Raw genomic sequence first — 16,273 nt, forward strand, 5'->3', positions numbered from 1 at the left:
TGTAAAAGACATAAACCTACAGAGTCAAGCTGAGTGGATAGCCAAACAGGATAAACCCAAAGAAATCCACACTATGATACATCTGTGTTTTAAAAAAACCTAAAGTCAAAGAAAAAAAAAATTGAAAGCAGCAAGAGAGAAACAGTACCTTAACTGCAGGAAAAAACAATTTAAACAGGGAATTTTGCATCAGAAATCATGGGGCTAGAAGGAAGTGACATGACATTTCAACTCCTGAAAGAAAAGAATTCAGAATTCCATTCCTAGCAAAAATATCCTTTAGGAAAGGAAAGGGGGGATCAAGACATTCTCAGATGACGGAAAACTAAGAAAATTTGTTGTCAGCAGACCTATCCTAAAAGAATGGCCAAAGGAGTTCTCTAAACAGGAAAAAAAAAAAAAATTAAAGAAGGCATCTTGGAATGTTAGGAATGAAGAAAGAACATTTTTACTTTTCCTCTTGAGTTTTCTGAATCATGCATGATGATTGAAGCAAAAATTATAACATGGTCTGATGTGGTTCTAAATTACTCAGAGGAAATATTTAAGGTGATTATATTATTAATGGCAGAAGATTAAGGGACATAAAGTGAAAACCACATAATCATATCAATCAATGCAGAAAAAAGTTTGATAAAATTCAACATCCATTCGTGATTTTTTTAAAGAACTTGCAGAAAGCTAGGAATAGAGAGAAACTTCCTCAACTTGATAAAGAGCATCTACAAACACCTACAGCTAACATTATACTTAATGGTGAAAGATTGAATGCTTTCTCCCTAAGACTGGGAACACCACTCTTACTCAACATAGTGCTGGAAGTTCTTGCCAGTGCAGTAAGGCACAAAAAGTAAATAAAAAGCATAGAGACTGGAAAGGAAGAAATAAACTACACCTATTTGCAGATGACATGATTGTCTCTGTAGAAAAATCTAAGAAATCTACCCCCTCCAAAATGCCTAGACCTAATAAATGAGTTCAGTATGGTTTCAGGATACAAGATAAAAATACAAAAAATCAATTATATTTCTGTAAGCTAGAAAAAACAGTTGGGCAACAAAACCAAAAAGTACAATACCATGTACACTTCAAAAAGTGAAATAGTCATAAATCTAACAAAACACTACTTGACTTGCTTGTTGAAAACCACAAAATGCTAATGAAAGAAATAAAAGAAGATCTAAATAAATGGAGAGATACACCATGTTCATGGTTAAGACGTTGATTCTCCTCAAGTTGGTATAGAGGTTTAATGCAATTCTCATTAAAATCTCAGCAACATTTCTTGTAGGTTTAGACAAGATTATTCTAAAACTTATTAGGAAAGGTAAAGGAACTAGAATAGCTAAAACAATTTGGAGAAAGAAGAATAAAGCGGGACGGATCAGGCTACCCAGTTTCAAGACTTACTATATAGCTACAGTAATCCAGACTGTGTAGTACTGGTGGAAGGATAGGCCTACAGATCAATGGAACAGAACAAAGAACCCAGAAATAGACCCACACCAATGTGCCCAACTGATTTTTGACAAAGGTGTAAATCCATTCAGTGGAACAGGGAATAACTTTTTCAATAAATGAACAAACAAACAAAACCCAATCTTGATCTAAATTCCTACTTTATATAAAAAGTAACTCTAAATGGATCATTGTCCTCAAAATAAAATGTAAAACTATAAAATTTTTAGAAAAAAATTAGAAGAAAATCTTTGGGATTTAGACCTGGCAAAGAGTTCTTAGACTTGGCATCAAAAGCGTCAAAGGAAAAATTGATAAAATGGATTTCATCAAAATTAAACACTTTTGGGACTTCCCTGGTGGCGCAGTGGTTAAGAATCCCCCTGCCAATGCAGGGACATGGGTTCGAGCCCTGGTCTGGGAAGATCCCACATGCAGTGGAGCAACTAAGTCCGTGCGCCACAACGACTGAGCCTGCGCTCTGGAGCCCGCAAGCCACAGCTACTGAGCCCGTGTGCTGCAACTGCTGAAGCCGGCACGCCGTGGAGCCCATGCTCCGAAACAAGAGAAGCCACCGCGATGAGAAGTCCAAGCACTGCAACGAAGAGTAGCCCCTGCTCACCGCAACTAGAGAAAGCCCGCGCGCAGCAACGAAGACCCAACGCAGCCAAAAATTAAATTAATTAATTAATTTAAAATAATTAAACACTTCTGCTGTGCGAGAAACCTTGTTAAGAGGTTGAAAAGATAAGCTACAGACTGATAGAAACTATTGGAAACCACATATTTGACAAAGAACTAATATCTAGGATATATAAAAACTCTCAAAACTCAATAGTAAATAACAACAATAGCAAAACAATCCAATTAGAAAGTGGGCAGGACTTCCCTGGTGGCGCAGTGGTTGGGAGTCCGCCTGCAAATGCAGAGGACGCGGGTTTGAGCCCTGGTCCGGGAGGATCCCACATGCCGCGGAGCGGCTAGGCCCGCACGCCACAACTGAGCCTACGCTCTAGAGCCCGCGAGCCACAACTACTGTGCCCGCGTGCCACAACTACTTAAAGCCCACGCACCTAGAGCCCGTGCTCCGCAACAAGAGAATCCACCACAGTAAGAAGCCCATGCACTGCAGTGAAGAGTAGCCCCTGCTTGCTGCAACTGGAGAAAGCCTGTGCACAGCAACTAAGACCCAACGCAACCAAAAATAAATAAATAAATTTATATAAAAAAAGAAAGTGGGCAAAAAACGTGAACAGCCATTTTACCAAAGAGGATACACAGATGGCAAATAAACAAATGAAAAGATGTTCAACACCATTAGCCGTTAGGGAAATGCAAAGGAAAGCCACAATGAGATATTTCTACATGTCTCTCAGAATAACTAAAATTAATAAATAGTGACAATGCCAAAAGCAGGTGAAGGTGTGGAGCAACTCATACATTGCTCTAGGAATGCGATTCAGCAATATAAAGGAACAAATGCTTGATACACACAACTTGGATGAATCTCCAGAGAACTATGCTAAGCAAAAAACGCCAACCCCAAACATACATACTGGGTGATCCCATTAATACAACGTTCTTGAAATGACAGGATTATAGGGATGAAGAACTGATGAGTGGTTGCCAGAGGTTGGGAGCCATGTGGGTATGCCTATAAAAATGGCAACAGGAGGGGTCACTGTGGTGATGGATGGAAATGTTTTGTATCTTGACTGTATCAGTGTCAATATCCTGGTTGTTACTATATTTGCAAGATGTTACCATTGGGGGAAACTGGGTAAAGAGTACACAGGGACCTCTCTGAATCACTTCCTACAACTGCATGTGAATCTGTAATGATCTCAAAATAAAATGTTTAATTTAAAAACAAAGAATAAAAACATAGTAGATAAAAAGACACAAGAGAAGTACAGGGTGTTATGAGGACTGCGGTGAAATTAAACAGGCGTATGTGGTAGAATGTGAGGCCCCATCCTGGTTGGGTCATCGGAGTTGAGAGTTAGACCTGTTCCGAGTAAAGATCCTTGGTTGTAAAGACTAGAAAATCACTTCAAAAGGAACTTATGCAAAAGAAGGGAATTTATAGAAAGTAATTGTATAAGAACTTTCGTTGCCAATGAAAGAAACCCAATTCAAACTGGCTTGAGGGGGGGAAAAAATCCAAAAAAGGAATTTGGGCTCCTATAATTGAAAGTCCAGGAGTAATGGCTTCAACTCAGGGATCTAGCTCCTTTTTGTGGCTCTGCTTCCTTTTGAGTCAGGTTCATTCTCAGAGTTGGGGGGTGTGTGGCCAAATGGGCTCCAGCAGCTCCTGGCTCAAATCCCACCAGCTTGGCACCCCAGAAAAAAGATGAGCCCTGTTTCCCAACAGCTTCAGCAAAAGTCCTGGGATTGAGTCTCGAAAGCCTAATTAGGGTGTCACATGTCCATCCCTGCACCAATTACTGTGGCCAGATGGAAGTCTCTCACTGGCCAGGCCTAGGTCATGTGCACACCCCTAAAGTTTGGGGGTGAGGCCAACCCCCCACGAACCACACGGCCCAAGAGGAGGGGAGTAGTGGTCCCTTTACAGAATGGGTGCTGGTCAGGCCAAACCAACAGACGTGTACTCGTGGAATCCCAGAAAAAGCCTGCTTCTTCATCCTCTGTCCTCATGTTCTGAATTTCCATCACTCTAGTTCAAACAGACATCCCAGATTGAGCTAGACTCTTCAGTTTCATTGTTGGGAAGAGAGAACAATGTATCTGACTGGACCAGCTTTGGCCAGGTGTTCGGCCCTCCTCCAATCATCTGTGAACAGTAGGGTGGGGTCACCTACTGGGCCCTTTGATGGACAAGGCAGTTCTTAGAGGAGCCAGACTGACACCCTGCAGCTGTCTATTATAGATGGAGTTTCTAGAGGATCTAAATTAGTTTCTTATGAAAAAACAGGGGACTCTCCTAAAGGGTTTTGTGATAAGGGATGGATGATGAATGGGGATCCCTGGGAGAAAGGCGGAATCCTCAGATTTCCCCTTGCTTTCCTTCCGGGTGCTCTGAGGCTGACACAGAGAAGAGCAGTGGGTATGGGAGGCGGGCTGCACTGACCTTGAGGAATGCAGGAGCGGTGACGTTGAGAGACCCAGTGGGTGGCTGGTGGAAGGGGAGGCTGGAGGCCCTGAGACAGTGCAGCGTTGGCAGCAACAAACTGAGCCCTTGATGTGGAGGAAACCAGTTATCAAGACAGAGACTGGGGGACTTCTCTGGTGGCGCAGTGGTTGAGAATCCGCCTGCCAATGAAGGGGACACGGGTTCGAGCCCTGGCCCGGGAGGATCCCACATGCCGCGGAGCGGCTAGGCCCGCATGCCACAACTACTGAAGCCTGCATACCTAGAGCCCGTGCTCCACAACAAGAGAGGCCACTACAGTGAGAAGCCCACACACCGCAGCGAAGAGTGGCCCCCGCTCGCTGCAACTAGAGAAAGCCAGTACACAGTAACGAAGACCCAATGCAACCATAAATAAATAAATAAATAAAAATTAAAAATTAAAAAAAACCAAACAAACAAAAAACTGGGCAACAGGTACCTGGGAACCGGACCGGGTGCAACTGGAGCAAAGCGGGTACCCCACTTCTGGTTCTACATGTTACTGCATGGTCTTGATCAGAGGAAGCAGGCAGGAGGCCATTTCTAGAGTGGGCGCTGGAGCAGAGAAGACCAGCATCCTGGCCAGCTGACTCTACTAGCTCCACGCCCCCCTTCCCTTCTCTCCAGATGTGGACAGGACAGATTCTCCAGCTCTGGTTGACATCCGCATGAGGTGAGCGCAGCCAGGAGTCCCCAGCTGTGCAAAGAGGAAGTGTGAGCAGAGAGCCTTAATCTAACAGAGAAAGAGCCTGGAAACCAAGTCAGCTAGATTGGGAGATTGGGACTGACATATATACACTAATATGTATAAAATAGATAACTAATGAGAACCTGCTGTGTAGCCCAGGGAACTCTACTCAGTGCTCTGTGGGGACCTAAACGGGAAGGAAAGCCAAAAAAGAGGGGGTATATGTATACATATAGCTGATTCACTTCACTGTACATCAGAAACTAACACAACATTGTAAAGCAACTATACCCCAATTAAAAAAAAAAAAAAAAAGAAGTGGGTAGTAAGGATGTTGATAATAGTGATGGCAGTAACGAGGGCAAACCTTTCTTGAGTGCCTACTATTTCCAGGCGCTGTTCTAAGATATTTTTAATGGGTCGTTTCCTTTAATCTTTGCAACAGGCCTGTGACATGGTACTCTATGAGGCAGAGAGGCGAAACACCTTTGCCAAGGTCACTCGTGAACAAGGGTAATTTAACTCTCATGGAAAATCAGCTACTAGGGTATCTGACCCCCCTCTACTTTTCCATCACTTCCAACTAACCTCCTCAAACCCCCTCACTTGGCACCCCAAACCTCCTACAGTTTGTGGAGGGCTTCCTACTGCCTCCTGTCTCCACGCCTTTACACATGCTCTTCCCTCTTCCTGGAATGCTGTTCCCCCTAGTAAACTCTCACTCATCCTCTAAGACCGACTGCAAGTGTTGTTGTATTCTGGTCACTTTCCCTGATGCCAACCTGTGGATGGAATGACTCGCTGTCTTCTTGCCTCCCAGTAATGAACTCTGTGGTGTCTGCATCACAATGTACAGATAATGCTGTCTCCCAGGCCAGACCACGGGCGGGGCAGGGATCAAGTCTTATTCTTCTCTGCGGCGGCACATGCTCAGGTCTGGATATCTGGTGGGTGTGGTTTTCTGTCCCCTGCCCACCCTCACCGTGGCACCTCTCTCCTCATCTCTTGGCAGCCTGGCGTGGGGCTCCTTTACCTGCTGCATGGCAGCCTCTGTCACCACGCTCAACTCCTACACCAAGACGGTCATTGAGTTCCGGCACAAGCGCAAGGTCTTTGAGCAGGGCTACCGGGAGGAGCCGACCTTCATAGACCCTGAGGCCATCAAGTACTTCCGGGAGAGGTCAGTGCACATGGGGTCACCTCTGGCCACCACTGGGAATCAGAAGCCTGAGGCCCGGCCTCAGTGGCCACAGGGCGCCAGTCGAAAACTAGAGTGATCTGACAGAAGTGTTCTGGGGGGTTGCGGGTTGGAAGGGGCAGGCTGGGTGAGGCAGAGTTTGGACCCCACTATGTTGGAATTTCTGGGACATTTTAATGTTTTATGGGGCATGAGGTTGCCTTGGGCTTATGGGAACAGAGCCTGAGAAACTAAGAAGGGAATCAAGTTTGAGTGTTTGCCCTTGGGCCCCATGCTTCTTAGAACCAAGATAGGGTCACAGAGATGCAGAACCAAGGTTTCCTTCTTGGGGTCTGTCACAGCACTGAGTGAAAAAAAAGACTCAGCGGTGGGATCGGTGACGGTTGCTAGAGGAGGAGGGCTCCTCAAGGTCAGGGACCACATCTGATCACCTGAGTCCTTAGAGTCCAGCTGGGAATAGAGAAGGTGACAATAAATAGTGGGTGGATGTATGTATGGATGGATGGACGGTTGAGTGGATGGACAGATGTATGTATGGTTGGGTGGGCGGGTATATGGATGAATTGATGGATGGATGATGGATGAATGGATGGATGGATGGATGGATGATGGATGAGTGGAAGGACAAGCAGATGGTTATCATATTTCCTGGGACCATCTCCTAAATAAACTACCTGTACCCAAATCTTTATCACAGCTTACTTTTGGGGAGCTGATTGGACATGCCATAATGCCTTTTGGTGGCAGGGAACTGAAAGGTTCTCAGGACTGATGACAGAGTCTGAGGAGGAAAAGGGGGAAGGAGACTGTGGAGCTGGGCAGCGTTGAGGAGTTGGACTCTCCGTGGGGCACATGGAAGGGTTTAAGCCAAGAAGTTGCACAGTGGGGGATGGTGGGGGCCACACCGGAACCTCCCTCTGACTGCTGCAGACCCCATCATCTCTCCCTTGCCCCATGAGCCTCCTTTCTGTCTCTTGAACACTACAAGCTCATCCCCACCTCAGGGCCTTTGCACCTGCTGTGCCCCTGCCTGGAATTCTCACCTGGCTGGCTCACTCAGGTCTTGGCTCAGATGTCACCTATTCAGTGAAGCCTTCCTTAATCACTTCATCTAAATTTGTACACCCCCATACACTCTGTCCTAGACACTCTATCATTGCTATTTTTTCATAACACCTACACAACCTGACATTATTTTATTTGTTTATCTGTTTGATAGTTTGTAGACCGTGAGCTCCATGATGGAAGGGCTCTGCTGACTTCTTGCCCATTGTATTCTGAGCACCGAGGACTCGGTCAGGCACCTAATAGGTGCTCATTTAACATTATTTGGGTTAGTTTGGTGTGTGTGGGGGTGTGTGTGTGTGTGTGTGATTGGCTGAATACTTCTCTTTGGAGACCTCAGCCCTGACTGCCTCGTCCACTTTCAGCTCAAGCCCCACCATCCCAGCAAGGTTCAGCATCCCAGTGCCCCTTCATCAAAGTCCCAGTCAGTTGTCCAGTCCTGGGCCTGTCAGGTGTGGTCAGGGAGGTCAGGCCAGCCTGGCACACAGGCCCGCCTTGCCCATGGCTGTGGACAGAGCACGTCCACTAGGAAGGTGGTGATGACTGGCAGAGCACGGGACCCATAGTAGGTGCTCAGGAAATGTTTACAGCAGCTACATGAGCAGCCTGGTTCTAAAGCTGCTCCATGAACACCGCATCCGCTGTTACCTGGGCTGTGGGAAAGCCCGGGGCAGCCATGGGCACCCTCGTTTCGCTGAGGCAGAAGACAGGACCTCTTTGTACCTCATCAGCAAGAAGCTGCTGTTCGCTGGTCCTGAACAGCTCAGGCCCCAACGACGTGGGAGAAGATAAATGCTTCCCAGCATATGTGCAGAATATCACTTTACACGTTCATAACTTGAACATTATGCAGAGGTTCATCAAATTTTATTTCCCTTCCTCTCCAAGGAGAACGTTTCAGCTTAGCTGGGCTGTTCTTTTTTTTTTTCTTTTTCTTTTTGGTGCCTTCTCTGCAAAGAGCTCAGAGCACACAGACAGATGTCTACACAGGTCTGTGGGGACCCAGCAGCAGGGCTGAACTCCTGCAGTGGCCGGAGTCCCCGAAACCATAGCCAGGGACGTGAGGGAAGAGATCCTTGAGCTCCCCTGCCCACGTTTCTCACTCCTTGGGGAACAGGGGGTGCTGTGGAGAGAATAGGGGTTTGAGGGCCCCCCGACCTGAATTTTCCAGTTCTGTCGCCTCACTGCTATGTGACTTGGGGCAAGTCACTGAGCCCCTCTGGGTCGATTTCCGCTGACCTACAGTAGGAGAACCCAGAGCTCTCGTCGTCTTGGGAAGGCTCAAATTGGACCCAGGTCACGTGGTAAGCACAGTGCGTGGCACATGGAGGGCATTTCACGTGTCCCTTCTGCGACCGATGCAAAGTACAAAGCTTGGGACTGACTAGCTTGGGATGGAGGTGAAGACACAGTTGTGGATATTGGGAATCTAATAAGCACGTTAATAACCACAGCAAACGGGTGGGTGAGGTGCGAGGTGGGCTGTGAAGACGGAAGAGGGGTGTGGGATAAGACCTGCCCTTGGAGAGGGTGCAGGTTTTCCCAGGTGCGCCCCCCCGCCCCCGCCCTTGCCATTCCTATCAGCGGGAGAGGCACCCCTGACTGAGGACAAGACGGTGCCCTGTGGAGGCTGGTGGAGCGGGAGGGCCCGTACTGCCGCCCACCCCACTGCACCCCATCCCTGTCTTGCTGGATTTTTCTCTGCAGGAGCCAGTTGTGAGTCTGAAGAGTGATCGGGCAGATTCTGTACCGTTTTCAGAGGTTTTGAAATGTAGTGGTGTGTGGAAGAAAGGCATGGGTGTGTGTGTGTGTGTGTGTGTGTGTGTGTGTGTGTGTATGCATGTGCAGGGGCCAGTGTGCCCCCGTATGTTGGGCTTGTGGGGGTGGGCGAGCCTGCTAACTCTGAACCGCCTTGCCTGTCCCAGCTCTGAGAAACGTCTGGCATTAAACCCTCCCAGCCTCACCCTGCCTGTCGTCCCCAAGGAGGGCGTCTTAATCGGGCCTCCCAGGGGAGGGTCGGAAGCTGCAGGACGAGAGGTAGATATCTGCACATCGGGGCTTTCTTGAATGCTTGATGTTCAGATCTCGTTTAACAATGCGGGGAAGGAAATGAGACCCTGTTGGATTGGACTCCAGGGGGAATTCAACTGAGCCAGCATCCCGCTCCCAGGGAAGCCGCCGTGGGTGGGTGGGAGCAAAGGGCCGGGGCCTCCAGGGAGAAGCGCAGCTGCCCTCCCCAGGGTCAGATCCCCCCGTCACACGCCCTCGCTCCAAGGCATGAGGCGCCTGTCCCAGTCTCTGAACTTGTGCGTGCACTTTATCTGCCTCCGCGCCAGAGCAGTGAGCTTTCTTGGCTTCCGCTCTGTCCCTGACACCTAGAACCACAGATGCTCAACAAGTTATTAACTATCCGTAGTAATTATATTGTTCATTATAGTGGTGCAGTCCCCCCTGTTGCAAGCACTGTTCGCGGGCCTTACCTGTACACTCTCACTTAACCCTGTGGAAGCCACGAGGAAATAGACCAGGGCTGGAATGAGCTCTGCAGTTTATTAGCTGTGAGTCCCCAGGTGAGTCACTCACCTCAGAGCCCTCCAGCCTCTTCCATCACCTGCCGGTCCCCCGGCTCTGGTCTAGGGAGTGCAGCAAATCACCCTGGGTGCCGCGATGGGGTCTCCTGGAGGTCACTCCAGGTGGAGGGCTGGGCACCCCGGAGAAGGCAGAGGCTAGAGAAGCCTTCACACACGAGACCCTCAAGCCAGGTTTTTAAAGGTATGCACAGCGCTCGTGGCCAGACGGGCAGTGGGTGGGAGAAGGCGTTCCCAGACACAGGCAACAGCGCGAGCAAAGGCCAGGACGGGCAACACACAAGGGTCGTTAGGAAAATCTAAGCACTTTGGTGTGGTCTGAGAGTAGGGTATGGGTGGGAGTTCGGCCTCGCTTTCTCATCTCTCTCGTCCTCCCACAGCATTTGGGGCGGGGGGCTGGCGCAGTAGCGGACTGGATGTTACTGGGATGAGAAGGCGGCGTGGGGACCATCCTTAAGCCTCCTTCCTGGGCGCCAGGCCTCACGGGGCTCTGGGCAGACGCAGAGCAGCTGCACCCCAACCTGGGGGCGATTGGCCTGGACATAAATCGCTCTGGCATAGTGGAGGACCACCGCCTCTTTACCCATCCCCGTGACTGGAGCAGAAAGGGCCTTAAGGACCCCACCCCGCTCTGGCTCTGCTCTCTCTCCTGTCTGTTGTAGGGAAACCTTTGGAAGGGCTGGTCTTCACCTCCTCACCTTCCCTCATGGCTCGACCCACTGCAAGCTGCCCTCCACCCCTGACTCCGCTGAACCAGCTCCCAGAGGCCTAGATGATGTGCACACACCCTCCCCCAGCTCCCACCAGCCACGCTTCTGGGCTCCAGGCAGCCCCTCCCACCCCCTCCTCCTTGTTGTGTTAAATGGAGATGCTCCCGAGGTCAGTTCTGGGCCCTTCCTCGACATTAGCCTCAGCAGCCACATGCGCACCAGGACTCCTGAGTTCTTAGTCCCCTCCTGACCCCCAGCCCCGTATCCAGCCGCCTCCCTGGTGTTTCCACTCAATCCTCAAAGGCTTCAAAACTCAACATGGCCAGTGCCCACTCATGATGGTCTCCCCCAAACCTGGTCCTGTTTCCACGTTCCTCGCCAGGGTGGTCCTGCTTGTGCAAGCAGACATCTGCACATCATGTCAGGACACCCCAAATCCAGTGCTTTTCCCCTACGGGTGGGTCACTTCTCTTTGTCTTCACTCCCGTCTTCCTCGTCCAGGGCGGCAGCTCTCACCTCCTACGTGGAGGTGAGATGTAAATCCCACATCTGTCCTCCCCCAGCAGCCAAAGCCTCTTCACTATGCTAATGTGATCAGGGTGCCTCTACCCTCATCTTTCCTCTAAAACGCTGCAGTGCCTTCCCACAGCCCCAGGACAAAGGCCCAGCTCCCCGCCATAACTTATGAGCCTCCCTGCGGACCCGGGCCCCTTCCCCTGCACACAGCTGCCCCTCCCCTGGAAGTTCCCCAGACAGAGTCGTTCTGCTTCCATGTAGCCTCAGGATGGCTGTCCTCTCTATCGGGGTGCCCCCCATTCTTTGCCTTGTTGGTTCTGGGCCTGCAGATCTTACCTCAAGCATTGATTCTTTTTTTTCTTTTTTTTAGAATCAATTTTACTTATTTTTGGTTGCGTTGGGTCTTCGTTGCTGCGCACAGGCTTTCTCTAGTTGCAGCGAGAGGGGGCTACTCTTCGTTGCGGTGCGCAGGCTTCTCATGCAGTGGCTTCTCTTGTTGTGGAGCATGGGCTCTAGGTGCGCAGGCTTCAGTAGTTGTGGCACGCGGGCTCAGTAGTTGTGGCTCACGGGCTCTAGGGTGCAGGCTCAGTAGTTGTGGTGCACGGGCTTAGTTGCTCTGCAGCATGTGGGATCTTCCTGGACCAAGGCTCGAACCCATGTCCCCTGCATTGGCAGGCGGATTCTTAACCACTGCGCCACCAGGGAAGTCCTGAAGCATCGATTCTGAACTGGACTGAATTCCCCCGCCCATCCTCTCTCAGCACTGGCCACGGATGCAAGTTCCACGGGGCAGGGATGCAGGTCCATTCCCTTCTTTATTCCCAAATAGGGGATGGATGGAGAGGGTGACAGAGAGCAGAGAGGAAGGAGCCTTGTGAGGAGGTCACTGGTCAGTCTGTTGGCCAAGGTGACCTTTGTCCTCTAGGAGCTGCCACTGGTCTTGCTTGCATGACCTTTCCCACACTGCTGCCGCCATGCTGGACAGCACCCTGCTCAGGTGCGCTCACCTCTGCTCACCTGGTCTTTTGACTTTTGAGAGAAGTCAGGTGTAGAGGTTTTCATGTTGTCAGGGGCCTTTGGAACTGTTGAAGGCGGGCACGGGGTGCGGGGGTAGGGGCTCCACTAATGCTAGTGATTGTTTTTCTGAGCAATAATTTCTAGCCCATGCTGTTCCCAAAATAATCTCAAGGTGCTAATATCTAGAGGTCTCTTTTTAAAGCTCAGCAGAGAAACAGGAGGTAGAACTGTCAACCACACACAAAGATCAGGGGAGGGCATTGGCACCGTGGCTATTTACCTTCCCTGTATTTTCCAGCTGTTCTGTATCATGATGATCTTACTCACAAAATGGCAAAAGAGAGAAAAAAAAAAAAGAATCTTTTAAAAAACCCGTTCATTTCCCCCGTCTTGGAATGGCACTTCTGCTGGGAGGTTATAGAATCTTAATCTCCTACCTGTGGTCATTTATTTGCCAAATTTTCTTTTAATTTCATCCTCCATCCCATCATCAGTGCATCATTTAAAAATCCTTGTGTTCTTTCTCCTCTGTGACTGTTTCTTAGCCATTTAACCTCTGAGACGTGCTCGATCACAGCTCCCTCTTACCTGTCTGTTTCCACTCTTGCTGCCTGGATATTACTTCTCAGGGATGCCTCGCACCTCTCGCGAGGTGCCCAGAGATTGGAGATGGCACCATGGGAATTTCAGGGCCCTCCCAAGACTAGCTTGATGACCAACGCTGTGTGAAAGGAAAGCAAAAAGAACAGAGTGGTCCTTGAACTGGAAATAACCCTGCAGGACAGCTGCTCCCTGACCTCCATGTCTTCTCCAAATATCAGCCCAGTGGAGGCGGGAGGGCTCCGGGTGCCCTCCTTCCCCCCGTCACTACTGCGGGCTCTTCAGTGAAGCTCATTTGCAGCTGGGACTGTGGGGAGGGCACTGGAGGCCTGGGCCCACTGGATGACAGCCCAGGACGTAGAGGGTGACGGGGCTGACACTTTGCGGAGCCTCACAAGTGCCCAGAGCCCAGGGTCCAATGCCTGTTTCCTCAGATGTGATCTGGGGCCCAACAGCATTGGCCCCACCTGGAAACCTGTTAGAATGCAGGCCTTGCCCCAGACCCACTGCCCCAGACCCACTGAACCAGAATCTGCATTTTAAAAAGCTCCTCGGGTGATCTGTGGGCACCGGCACATTTGGGAAACGTCGGGCTAGAGGACAGAGCAGATGCAGCCCGGTTACGGGTCAGGAGGTGGACATGGCCAGTAGAGGCCAGTGGATAAAGAAGGGTTCTACACCTCAGTGCTACTCAAAGTGTGGTCCCTGGACCGGGGCCCATTTGCAAACGTCCATGATGATATAAGGAGAGGAACTGAGACACGTGTTTGGAAACTTTCATAGTGAGTTGATATCGCTGGTACACCCAAGCTTACCTTTTGTGTGTGTGTGTGTGTGTGTGTGTTTCATTTTCCAGCAACTCATTTTTATTGTATTTTATTAAAAATTTGGTCCGAGGTAGATTGAAAATTAAGGGGGAAAAACCTAGTCCTTTATCAGATGGTTTGAGAAGCACACCACGTAGACTGCCACTTTATACCAGGCAGTGACTGGAGATTTGGGAAACAAGCCAGCCTGGGGCAGCAAGAAAGGGTTTGGCTTTGAGGCTGGCACAGAGAGGGCCACGGCAGCTGGAGCGCGTGCTGGGAGCTGTGTGCTGGGGCGGCCTGGGACTCCCGCCACAACAGAGGTAAGACCCGGTAGACCCCTTGCCAGTGCCCCAGCTGCTGTGGCCACCCTTGGCTGTGGAATTAGATGGGCAGGTGCCAGTGGTCTCCCTGTAAGACAAGACATTGGTTCAAACCATCAAATCCTTGGAGCCTCCCTGCTCCATCACTTGCGTCCTTCTCTTCTCTCAAAAAGAGCAAATGCCCAGGTTCAACCCGATTCCAGATGTTGTGGGTCATTGGAGCAGTGACTCTGTGACAGTGTGGTCACACCCCTCACCGCCATTTGCACACCTGCTGGCTGTTCGGGAGAGCCCGAGTTGGATGGTGCCCAGCCCCACTTTCCACTGGGACCTCATAGTGTAGGTGTGTACCCATGGTGAGTCTGACAGAGCATCCCTTGCCAGCCGGGAATCTGCAGGGCACAATGGAAACAGGCTTGGGCCTGTTTCCTGATAAACCTGAGTTCAAATCCCTGCCCTGCCACCAGCCAGCTGCTGGGGTGGAGCTGGCCCATGAGAGCAGGGTGTACAGATGCCTTCCTGGTGCCGCGTTCAGTGACATCACACCTTCAGTGATGTCCAGAGGTGTTTGACACTTTGAAGCCTTTTCTCTGCTTCAGATCAGCCGTGCTGGGAGCATTCACCCCACAGAGGTCCACAAACACCACAAAGCAGAGCATGTTCTATTGTAGAGCTGGTTGTTGATCTTTACCAGCACACCACTAGACTTTGGGCAAGTTACAAAGTTTTCACATCTGTAAAATGGGGATGACGGTAACGATGAGGACGATGGTAGTGCCTCTGTGGTTGGGATACAGGTGTGAATCAGTGTAAATATACCGCAAATAATGAGGATTTAAACAATGTACAAGTTTATTTCTCTCTCCCGTGAAAGTCTGAGCAGTTACCTCTGTTTTTGTCGCCTCTCCCTAGGGCTCATTCACCTTTCTGCACATCACAGCATGGGCTCACTCAGCCTCTGCTCTGACTCTCCTTGTCCCCAGTTTGGGGAGACTCTTCTCTTCTGGGGCATAAGGCTGTGCTGTGAGTCCCTGTGCTTCCCTCTGCCCTGAACCCAGAGGTGTTTCATACTTTGAAGCCTTTTCTCTGCTTCTTGGAAAACATCCCTTTCCTGACGCAATGAGGTCAAAATGATGGAATGAAAGGAAGGGGTGTATGTGGGGTTTTTTGAGGAGGAGCATTGGTTAATATGTTAAAATAATATCCTTCTGCATCAGGAGCTGGGAGGTGGAGTCACAGAGTGACGGACTGCAAAGGCCCCAGCGATGAGGATAATAATAACAGTTGTGACAGTAGCAAGTGCAGGCAGTGCTGTAAGAACGCCAAACACATGGAGCTAGAGCATGTGTTATTCACTAAATCCTTATGACAACCCTAAGAGTGGGTACATTATTATGCCCATTTATCAGATGAGGAAGTCGAGGCTCGGGGATGACAGGGACGTGTCCAGACGCAGAGAGGTAGTACCTGGTGGAGCCACCGCTCCACCCCCTCACAGAGGAGTCGCTGAGACCCGGAGAGGAAGGTGACACAGCAGGTGCGTGGAGGGCCTGAGCGGCCCTGGGACCCACCCGCTGCCCCTTCTGAGCACTGCTTCACCCCAAGCCTCCCCCGCTAACCCTTCAAGGCACTTATTTAGATTCGTGGGTCACCACTCACACCACCATCAAAAAAAAAAAAAAAAGCCTGTCTTCAGAGAACACATAATATTTCCTGCAGGAAGTACTTCAAATTAAAGAAGATAGTCATCTAGTGACATTTGAGTATTTCCTTTTCTTTCAATACAAAGCTCAGCCTCCCTGGATGAACCTGAGCTGCCTCCCCGGTGGTCTGCTCTTAGCCTTGGCTGCTTTTCCTCAATACCTTGCCTCCCTACCTACCCCACTCTCCCTTCCCTCCCTTCTGACATTCTTTGGGATACTTTGTGCCGTCGCTGTGCTAGACCCTGAGACTACAAGTGGAGAAGGAGATAAACTCCATCCTTCTTCTCTCTGAGTTTAAAATGTTTGCGGGGAGACCAACGATTAAACAGATTGAAAACCAGTAGTAGTGCAACTCTGTTCTGAGCCCTCCCTCCGTGCCAGGTCCTGGACTTCTGACCTCACAACAACCAGTGGGGCGGTGGTAGCTGTCCGACGGTCATTCCTACCACCACTGTCCTGCCCGTGGCC

At 49.9% G+C, this 16,273-nt stretch overlaps 1 protein-coding gene across 3 annotated transcripts in view; it reads left to right on the forward strand.

The window, feature by feature from the left end:
- GSG1L (GSG1 like) overlaps nucleotides 1–16,273 on the forward strand; it is a 212,156-nt gene that overhangs the window by 179,005 nt on the left and 16,878 nt on the right. Inside the window, exons 5-6 of one of the 3 annotated variants that reach the window (XR_009005440.1) lie at nucleotides 5,725–5,792; nucleotides 6,292–6,459. The exons of 1 other annotated variant lie outside the window; for it this stretch is intronic. Coding sequence is in view for 1 of the 2 variants with exons in the window: in XM_057529350.1 (XP_057385333.1) it covers nucleotides 6,292–6,459 (168 nt within the window). In the remaining variant the exon portion in view is untranslated. The remainder of the gene's footprint in view (nucleotides 1–5,724; nucleotides 5,793–6,291; nucleotides 6,460–16,273) is intronic. One more of the 3 variants, XM_057529350.1, reaches the window with a different exon arrangement.

This window comes from Balaenoptera acutorostrata, chromosome 15, assembly GCF_949987535.1.
Source record: "Balaenoptera acutorostrata chromosome 15, mBalAcu1.1, whole genome shotgun sequence".
In the NCBI taxonomy this organism is placed as follows: domain Eukaryota; kingdom Metazoa; phylum Chordata; class Mammalia; order Artiodactyla; family Balaenopteridae; genus Balaenoptera; species Balaenoptera acutorostrata.